At 38.8% G+C, this 10,829-nt stretch overlaps 2 protein-coding genes across 2 annotated transcripts in view; both read left to right on the forward strand.

Moving 5' to 3' along the window:
* The window catches only part of LOC105503153 (keratin-associated protein 4-4-like), a 913-nt gene extending 451 nt beyond the window's left edge, over positions 1 to 462 (forward strand). The window contains 2 exon segments of the mRNA XM_011929944.1: positions 13 to 129; positions 178 to 462. Coding sequence (XP_011785334.1) covers positions 13 to 129; positions 178 to 462 — 402 coding nt within the window.
* A 10,206-nt stretch (positions 463 to 10,668) lies between these two features.
* LOC105503154 (keratin-associated protein 4-12-like) overlaps positions 10,669 to 10,829 on the forward strand; it is an 11,059-nt gene continuing 10,898 nt past the window's right edge. The window contains exon 1 of the mRNA XM_011929945.1: positions 10,669 to 10,826. Coding sequence (XP_011785335.1) covers positions 10,669 to 10,826 — 158 coding nt within the window. The remainder of the gene's footprint in view (positions 10,827 to 10,829) is intronic.

Consider the following 10,829-nt stretch of genomic DNA (forward strand, 5'->3'; position numbering starts at 1 on the left):
CAGTGCTGCCAGACCACCTGCTGCAGGACCACCTGCTGCCGCCCCAGCTGCTGTGTGTCCAGCTGCTGCAGGCCCCAGTGCTGCCAGACCACCTGCTGCAGGACCACCTGCTGCCGCCCCAGCTGCTGTGTGTCCAGCTGCTACAGGTCCCCATGTGGCCAGTCTCTGTGCTGCTAGCCCATCTTCTGGCAAACAACCTGCTGCAGGACCACCTGCTGCCACCCCAGCTGTTGCATTTCCAGCTGCTGCCGTCCTTCCTGCAGTATCTCCAGCAGCAGTAGCTCCTCCTCCTGTGGCTTCAGCTGCTTCAGGCCCTCCTGCTGCATCTCCAGTTGCTGACACCCCAGCTGATGCCAGACCACCTGCTGCAGAACTCAATGTTTTCAACCCAACTGCTGTGTGTCCAGTTGCTGCCGTCCCAACTGCTGCCAGACCACGTGCTGCTGCCCAACCTGCTTGTAGTGCATCTTGCTGCTAAGACTCTCATCTGGACTCATCCGATTCTCATCAACCAGCATTCTTGATGTAGCTCATCTATGAGCTGAGTCATGGGAAGCTAGTTGGAAAACTTCAGTTCCAACCAATTCTTAGATTGAATCTGGGCTCCAAATATATGCTCCCCCCACATTTTACCTCTCTACCAAATGAACATGAGTTGTAATTTGCTCCAAAATCTGTCAACTATCTTAATTGAAATATTTGCTCTCTGCCATAATTTCTCATATGGAGCTATTCCATTTTAAACAAATATTTACCTAAATAAATATTAAATAAATTTTCAGGCATAGAAATATACAGATACTGTGTCTCATTATTTTTCTTTTTTGGGTGTGCTCATTACCAGTCATTTTTCTGTTGTTCTTCTCTGCAGAGGTGCCACAGCATGTAATTTCAGGGGCACCACGTCTATTTCCTCAGCACACTTTATTCTAATATACAATGGTGGTTTCTTAGAGCAAGCAACTGGAACTCTCTTCTTGAAGAGTTTCTCTAGTCAAGGGGCAAGCTCTGGACTGTAGAGTTAAAGCCTCTCGGAACAGCACTCAACAAATGAGTAGGGGTTGGTGAACACATGCTTTAGTTATTTCTCCTCCAGTTCAGAGCATGTCGTACCAGCCTGTCAGAAGTCCTCAGAGACACCAAATTCCAGCTGCCTACAGGGCTATTCTGATCATTAACTCATCTTGTATTCACTTCCCTCCCTTTCCTGGAGCATTTTTTGTGTTCCATACAGCACTTCTTGGGACCACCTCCCAAATATACTCCTGGGTCTGCTCCAGTGGGTACCCAATCTAAGACACCAGTGTTCCTAACCTCAGTATTAGTGCCCTTCAAAACATTTTTCCTTTTTTATTGATATATAATAGATGCACATATAAAATTTTGATATATCCATATAATGTGTAAAGATCCAATCAGGGTAATTGGATTATCCACATCACAATGTATCTTTTCTTTATGGTAGGAACATCTGAATTATTCTTTTGTAGCTACTTTGAAATGTTTAATAGATTATTGTTAACTATAGTCATCCTACAGTTACATTGAATACTAGGTCATATTTTTCTCTCTAACTTATATTTGTACCCATTAATCAACCTCTTCATTTCTCACAGGCACCCTCCTCTGATTCTGATAACCAGCAAACTATTATTTATCTTCATGAGTTCCATTCCATTAGCAATTTGTCTTTCTGTGCTTGGCCTATTTCACATAACATAATTAAATCATTTTTATACAATATCAGTGGTTACCCTGGTGTCACGGTCAACTCTTGAGTATACTGTCTACTAAATAGGTAAATGTTCTAAATATTTTTCTCCCCCTCCTCCTCCTCCCTCCTCCTCTTCTTCTTCTTCTTCTTCTTCCTTCTTCCTTCTTCTCCTCCTTCTCCTCCTCCTCCTCCTCCTCCTGCTTCTTCTTCTTCTTCTTCTCAGTTTTGGCACAGTTATCTCTGGACTAGTTGTCTTTAATCTCTCTCTCTCTCTCTGCTTTATTTATTTATTTTGAGATGGAGTCTTGCTGTCATCCAGGCTGGAGGGCAGTGGTGCCATCTCAGCTCATTGCAACCTCCACCTCCCAGGTTCAAGCGATTTTCCCACCTCAGCCCCCCAAGTAGCTGGAATTACAGGTATGTGCCACCACTGCCAGCTAATTTTTGTATTTTTAGTAGAGATGGGGCTTCACCATGTTGGCCAGGCTGGTCTCAAACTCCTGACCTCAAGTGATCCATCTGCTTCAGCCTCGAAAAGTGCTGGGATTACAGGCATGAGCCATCACACCCGGTCTTCAGTCTCTTTTTCTTCCACATTATTATATCTGAAGGATAAGGCAGAATTGCCATGTTAGTAACTTCTATTCTAAAAGAAACTGTGTTTAAGAGGTGCGTTAAGTTGGATTCACTCAAAATAGAACCGGAAACAAGGATTCTTGGATGAGTGGTTTATAAGAAAATGCTCTCAGGAGAAATCAGTAAGAAACTGGGAGGCAGAATAGAGGAGTTAAAGAACCTAAGGCAGAACATGGTTTTTGTTGAATGATTTTCTCTTCTGACCCCATAGGAAGCTCTAGAGTGTGAATAGTATCACAGCCCCATCTTTCTGAGAGGCAAGGCAGTTGGAATTTTGCACTCAGACATCAGTTACCACTAGCTCTGGGTCAACCCATGGGAGAGGAAGAAGATTCGAAGATGTTCCAGTCCTCCAGATGAGGTATCAATTAGGTAAACATAAAAAAAAAAAAAAATGAACTTCTAAAGCCACAACAAAGCAATTAGTTTAAAGAGAAAAAAGTGCATAAAAGAAAAAAATTACAGCTGTTCTGTGTAATAAAAGAAGTACCATTTAGGTAGACTTGAGGCAATCTGTGTGTGTGGTTCTCTTTCACTGTTTATTATTAATAAATTGGTCTATGCATATTTCTGCCTCTTTTTCTGCACAACAGGAGGGCACATGTTATCAGGGGATTATACAATTGAAAAATTAAATTGATATTCTCCAACAAAATTTTTTTTATCAAAACTAGGATTCTGTCTCACAGCAGAAATAGGAAAATGTGTAGAAGGAGGCATATTTGAACCTAATACATCTAACATAAGAGCTGTGAATTGCAACAGACACTGAAATAGAAAGTCCTCAGTAAACTGCATCTCATGAATTGACTTAAACTTATTTAAAAGAAGGGATTTAAACTGATAGGGAAGTTCTATATAGAGTATAGCCTGTGCACTTGGGAATTAGACAGAGTTGGGACTGAATTCTGACTGTACTACATACCAGCTATGTTCTTGTACATGTTAACTATCTCAGCCTAGGGTTTTTTTCTTTAGAGAAAGGATCACAATAGCCACAAAACGTAGTAAGGATGTCATAAATATTCAATGAGATTGGCAAGTAAAAGCATGCTCCTCTTTTTTTTCCAACAGTGCTCATATATCTTTTTTTAAATTTTTTATTTAGAAAAAACTATAAATTCACAGAAATTAAAAAAAAAAAGTACAGCAAAGTCCTATGCACCCTTCACCCAGTTTTCCCCAGTCGTCACATATTCCATCACTAGAGTACATAGCAAACTTCAGAAACTGACGTTGATAAAATCCACAGAACTTGTTCTAGTTTTATCAGTTTTACATGCACTTATGTGTATGTGTATGTGTATGTGTATGTCTGTGTATGTTTGTCTGTAGATGTGTGGATAACTTAGAAGGAATGGATGAATTCCTAGAAACCTAATACCTACCAAGACTGAATCATGAGGAATAGAAAATCTGAGTAGTCCAATAATGAATAAGAAGATTAAAGTAGCAATAACAAACCTCCCAGCAAAGAATAGTCCAATACCAGATAGCCTCACATGTGAATTCTACAAGCATCTGAAGAAGGATTAATGTCAATCCTTGTCAAACTCTTCCACAAAAAGTGAAGAGGAGGGAATACTTCCAACATCTGTTTATAATGCCAGCATTACTCTTTACCAAAGCCAGATAAGGACACTACAAGAAAAGAAAATTATAGGCCAATGTACTTTATAAATATAAATGCAAAAATACAAAATACTCAACAGGATACCAGGAAAACTTATTCAACAACATATTAAAAAGATCATTCACTGTGATCAAGTGGGATTCACTCAGGTGATGCAAGGTTAGGTCAACACACATAAATCAATAAACATGATACGCCACATTAATAGAATGAAGGACAAAAAGCATTTGATCATTTAAGTAGATGCAAAAAAAAAAGCATTTTATAAAATTCAAAATCTTTTAATGAAAAAACTCACAACAAATTATGTATAGAGGGAATGTACCTCAACATAATAAATGTCACATATGACAAACCCATAGCTGACATCACGCCGAATAGGGAAAAATTGAAAGCATTCTCCCTAAGAACTGGAACAAGACTAGGATGCCCACTTTCACCACTCCTATTCAACACAGTACCAGAAGCCCTAGCCAGAGCAATCAAGCAAGAGAAAGAGATAAACAGCATTCAAATTTGAAAAAAGAAAGTCAAATTATTTGTTTGCTGAATGAAATTGGACCCCTTTCTCTCACCGTGTACAAAAATCAACTCAAGATGGATCAAAGACTTACATGTAAAACGTGAAACTATAAAAATACCAGAAGAAAACTTAGGAAAAACTCTTCTGAACCTTGATCTAGCCAAAGAATTCATGACTAAGATCTCAAAAGCACAGACAACAAAAGCAAAAATTGGCAGACGGGACTTACTTAAACTAAAAAGCTTCACACAGCAAAAGATGACATGATCTTATATCTAGAAAACCCTAAAGGCTCCACCAAAAACCTTTTGGATTTGATAAGCGAATTCAGTAAAGTTTCAGAATATGAAATCAACAAGCAAAAATCAGTAGCATTGGTATACACTGATAATGATTCAGTTGAATACCAAATCAAGAAGGCAAATTTTATAATAGCTATAAAAATACTGACGAATATATTTATCGAATGAGGTGAAAGATACCTGAAAGGAAAACTACAAAACACTAACAAAAGAAATTACAGACAACACAAACAAATTGGAAACATCTCATTCTCATGGATCAGAAGAATTAATGCTGTTAAAATGACCATACTACCCAAAGCAGTCTACAGATTCAATGCAATTCCTACTGAAATACTAATGTCATTTTTAAAGGAATTAGGGGGAAAAAAATCCTAAAATTGATAGGGAAGTGAAAAACAGAGTCCAAGTAGCTAAAGCAATCCGAAGGGTTGGGGTGGGGGGAAAGCTGGAGGCATTACATTACCTGTTCTCAAATTATATTAAAAGGCTATAGTAACAAAAACTGCATGGTTTGGGGTTAAAAATAGACACATAGGTCAGTGGAACAGAATAGAGAACACAGAAATACAGCCGCAAGCTTACAGCAAACTGATTTTTGACGAAGTTGATAAGAACATACACGGAAAAGGCTATCCTGTTCAATGAATAAATGATGCTGGGTACATTGGATTGCCTTTGCAGAAGAATGAAACTGGATCCCTTTCTCTCACTATGTACAAAAATCAACTCAAGATGCACTAAAAGCTAAAACGTAAGACATGAAGCTATAAAAAATACTAGAAGAGGCCGGGCGCGATGGTTCATGCCTTTAATCCCAGTACTTTGGGAGACTGAGGCAGGTAGACTGCTTGAGGTCAGGAGTTCAAGACTAGCCTGACCAACATGGTGAAACCCCATCTCCACTAAAAATACAAAAATTAGCCAGGCATGGTGGTTGGTGCCTGTAATCCCAGCTATTCTGGAGGCTGAGGCAGGAGAATAACATCAACCCGGGAGGCGGAGGTTGCAGTGAGCCGAGATCAAGCCGTTGCACTCCAGCCTGGGCGACAGAGCGAGATTCTATAAAAAAAAAAAAAAAAAAAAAACTAGAAGAAAGCCTAGGGAAAACTCTCCTGGACATCGATCTAGCCAAAAACCTCATGACTATGCCCTCTAAGGCACAGGCAACAAAACAGAAAACAGGCAAAAAAGATTTATCTAAAGTAAAAAGCTTCTGCACTGTGAGAATTAAAGAAAGAGGAAAGAGACACAAAAGACGGGTTTCTTTTAGAGAAAACAAACCTGAGAGGGGGGTTTGGCCAAGTTAGGTTGGAGGCACACTCTTTTACAGACGAAGAATCTTTAAGGATTTAAGGTGGGAGAGTTTATTAGAGGCTTGGAAGGCTTCTGTGTCTCTTTGCTGTGCTTATCTGAGAGGGAGAGTTGTGTGTCTGTTCCCATGCAGGCATAGTCCCCGAGTCTGCTTTTAACTTCCCTATTTTAATACACATGAAGGGAAAGGCATGCGCTTATTAAGGCCCACTGTTTTACTGGGGCCCATTATAGAGGGTGAAGTTTGGCAGTTACCCAAGAGACTTTCCCCCTGCTTCCCTCTGTGCCTGAGCTGTCTTATCTGTGTTTTACCGTCTGCTCTTTCTGGCTGCTTGTAGTTAAAAGAGAAGTGATTTCCTTGAAACGCATGAGGCTGGAAAGGGAGCTGGAACTTAAAGTGGCAGCGTTTGTCCAAGATGATGGTGCTCCTGGTCTGTTGTGCACAGCAAAAGGCATAATCAACAGAGTGAACAGGCAACCTGCAGGAATGGGAGAAAATATCTGCAAACTATCCATCCATCCAACAGGGGATTCATATCCAGAATTTACAAGGAACTCTAACAACAAAAATATCACAAATAGTCCCATTAAAAAGGGGAAAAGGACATGAATAGACATTTTTCAAAAGAAGACATACAAATGGCCAATAAGTATATGAAATAATGCTCATCATCACTAATCATTAAACAATGCAAATTAAAACCACAATAAGAGATCATCTTATATCAGTCAGAATAGCTGTTATTAAAAAGACAGAAATACCAAATGTTGATGAAGATGCAGCTGAAAGGGAACCCACAAACAGTTGTTGAGAAGGTAAATTAGTATAACCTCTATGGAAAACAGTATGGAGATTTCTCAAAGAACTAAAACTGGAACTACCATTTGATCCAGCAACCTCATGACTGAGTGTTTACCTGAAGGAAAAGAAATCATTATACCAAAAGTATACCTGGACACATATGTTTATCGCAGCACTATTTATAGCAGCAAAGGTATGGAATCAACCTAAACATCCATCAATGGATGACTGGATAAAGAAAATGTGCTATATACAAACAATGGAATACTCTTCAGCCATAAAACATAATGAAACCATGTCAGTTGCAGAAACATGGATGGAATTGGAGGCCATGATCTTAAGTGAAACAACTCAGACATAGAAAGACAAATACTGCGTATTCTCAGTTACAGTGGGGCCAAATGATGCGTACGCATGGACGTAGAGTGTGGAATGACAGACAGTGGAGAGTCTGAAGGGCAGGGTTGTAGGAGGGGGTTGGATGATGAGAAATTACTTGATGGGTAGGATGCACGTTATTTCAGTGATGGATACTCTAAACGTCCTGACTCGACCATTATGCAATATATCCATGTAATAAAATTATATATTGACACCAATAAAATATTTTAAAAATGTCTGAATTGGAAAGGAAGAAGTCAAATTGTTTCTGTTTGCAGATGACATGATCTTATAGGTAGAAAACCCTAAAGACTCCACTGAGAAACTGTGAGAACTAATAAACAAATTCAGTAAGGTTGCAGAGTATAAAATCAACATACAAAACCCAGTAGGTTTTCTATACATTAAAAGCAAACTAGTTGAAAAGAAATCAAGACAACTATTTCATTTACAATAGTTATAAAAAATAAAATAAAATACTCAGGAACAAGTTTAACCAAGGGAGTGAGGATATCTACACTGAAAACTGTAAACACGAATGAAAGAAACTGATGAAAATACAAATAAATAGAATGATATCCTGTGTTTATGAACTGAAAGAATCAATATTGTCCAAATATTCTTAAAGCAATCTACAGATCTCATGCAATCTCTATAAATACACCAATGACATTATTCACAGAAATAGAACAAAAGTTCTAAAATTTGTATAGGACCACAAATAACCAAAGTGATCTTGAATACTAAGAACATAGCTAGAAGCATCACACTCCCTGACTTCAAAAGAAACCACAACACTGCACTAACCAAAATACCATCATTCTGACATAAAAACAGACACGTAGACAAATGGAATGGAATAGAGAGACCAGAAATAAAGTCACTCATTTATAGCCAATTGATTTTCAACAAAGATGCCAAGAATGGGGGAAGGACAGTTTCTTCAATAAATTGTGTTAGGAAAACTGGGTATCCATATGCAGCAGAATGAAATCAGTCCCTTATTTCTTACGGTATACAAAAATCAGTTCAAACGAGTTAATGGCTTGAATGTAAGATCAGAAGCTACAAAATTTTTGGAAGAAACCATAGGGGGAAAGATTCATGATACTGGTCTTGGTAATGACTTTTTGAATATGACCTCAAAAGCACAGGCGATGAAAGAAAAATTAGATGACCGAGATTACGTCAAACTAAAAAGGTTCTGCACAACAAAGGATACAACAAGAAGAGTTAAGAGAAACCTACAGAATGGGAGAAAATATTTATAAGGTATACATCTCATAAGGGGTTAATATCCAAATGTACAAGGCACTCAAACAGCTCACAAACAAGAAAACAAGAACCTGATTAAAAATGGGCAAAAGACCTGACTAGACATCTCTCAAAAGAAGACATACAAATGGCTAACAGGTTTGTGAAAAAGTAATCAGCATTACTAATCATTAGGGAAATACAAATCAAAACCACATTGAGATATCACCTTACTCCTGTTAGAATGGCCATCATAAAAAAGACAAAAGATAATAAGTATTGGCAAGGATGTGAAAAAAAATCCCTTGTACACTGTTGGTGGGAATGTAAATTAGTTCAGCCATTATGGAAAACAATATAAGCGTCCCTTAAAAAAATTAAAAATGGAATTACCATATGATCCAGCAATCCACCTCTGGGTACAGTATGTATCTAAAGGAAATGAAATCAGTATGTTGAAGAAATAACTGCATGTCCACATTTATTGCAGCACTATTCACAATCATGAAGATATGCACACAATGCAAGTGTCCACCAACAAATAAGTGGATAAAGAAAATGCAGTATATACTCAGTGCAGTACTATTTGGCCATAAAAAGAAGGAAGTTCTGTCATTTGTGGCAACATGGATAAATCTCAAGGAAATCATGCTAAGTGAGGTAAACCAGTCACAGACAGACAGATAGCACATGATCTCACTCACATGATCTCACTCAAAAAAGTTGATATCATAGAAGTAGAGCAGAAAATGAAGATAACCAGAGGCTAGGGGTGGCTAGGGAGTCATGGGCTTGAGGAGATACTGGTCAAAAGATATATAATTATAGCTGGACAGGCGGAATGAGTTCAAGAGGTCTACTGTGTAGCATAGTGACTACAGTTAATGATGATATATTGCACATATTGTATTCTTGAAAAATTCTGACAATGGATATTAAGTGTTCTCACCTGGATATTAAGTGTTCTCACCACAAAAAAATGATAAGAATGAGAGGTAATGCATTTATGAGCTAGATTTAACCCTTCCACAATGTATACATATTTCAAAATATTATGCTGTACATGATAAATACAATATTATATGTCAATCTGAAAAATAACTGATTGTTTTTAATTTCACTGAGCTTGAGCTCTTTCTATATTCAGCACATCATGCAAGACACAGTAGTGGGGTTAGATAGATTCTTAAAAGCATTATACAGATGTTACACAGTGTTAAGGAGCCGGGGTGAAGTACAGACAGCCTCTCCTGGGACTGTTTGTTACAGCTGTTTGTAAATCTACAATTATCTCAAATGCCTTTTGTAAAAGTGAAAACACACACCTGCATTACGTTAACAGACAGTTAGAGGCATTTTAAAAAAACAATGAGTTATGGAACAAAAATGGGACTATGTCTTCCAGAGTCTAATAGACCTGCTGGAGAGACATGACACAAAATATAGGAGAGCAAAGTATCAACTTAAGAAACTGTGACCTATTAGTAACACCAAGTATAAAAATTTAAGGATATAGAACATGACCCCAAATTTAAAACATCCAGGGAAACCCATTTCAGCAGTGTAGAGGTCACCAAGGCCACACGCAGGCATCGCTGTCCCTTTGCTCATGGCTTAATAATGACCCACAGACTAGGAATGCCACACTGAGCAGATGGGCTTTCCTCGCTATTGGTCACTAGAGGGAATGCCTAACTGGAAGTGTAACTGACTGACCAAATCCCATTTTAGTAGAGGGTACCGGAAGTGAGAGTGAGAAATGCAATTCCAGATGCAGGGAATCACATGAACAGCCTTCTGTGGAGGAAGAGGAAGAGAATGTGGTCTAGAAGATGCCACCAAGGTGTGAATCATGAGAGAAGGCAGACATGATAGATCTTATTACATCCGGACAAGAAAATTTTGTCTTTAACAAGTTTAAACCATTAAATGGGCAAACATTATTGTGTAATTTGATAATCAATTAGTTATTAAGTAAACAAAAACAAGGAAAACGTGGTAACAACAGGAAGCTGGGCAGTATATAAGAGGCTGTGACCCAAGGATACTTCCAAACTTGAGAACCTCATTCTTCTAGAAACTCACCCAGAACCTCCACCGTCTGATACCATGGTCAGCTCCTGTTGTGGCTCTGTCTGCTCCGAGCAGAGCTGTGGCCTGGAGAACTGCTGCTGTCCCAGCTGCTGCCAGACCACCTGCTGCAGGACCACCTGCTGCCGCCCCAGCTGCTGTGTGTCCAGCTGCTGCAGGCCCCAGTGCTGCCAGTCTGT

Source organism: Colobus angolensis, unplaced genomic scaffold (assembly GCF_000951035.1).
Source record: "Colobus angolensis palliatus isolate OR3802 unplaced genomic scaffold, Cang.pa_1.0 Scaffold83, whole genome shotgun sequence".
Taxonomy (NCBI): Eukaryota; Metazoa; Chordata; class Mammalia; order Primates; family Cercopithecidae; genus Colobus; species Colobus angolensis.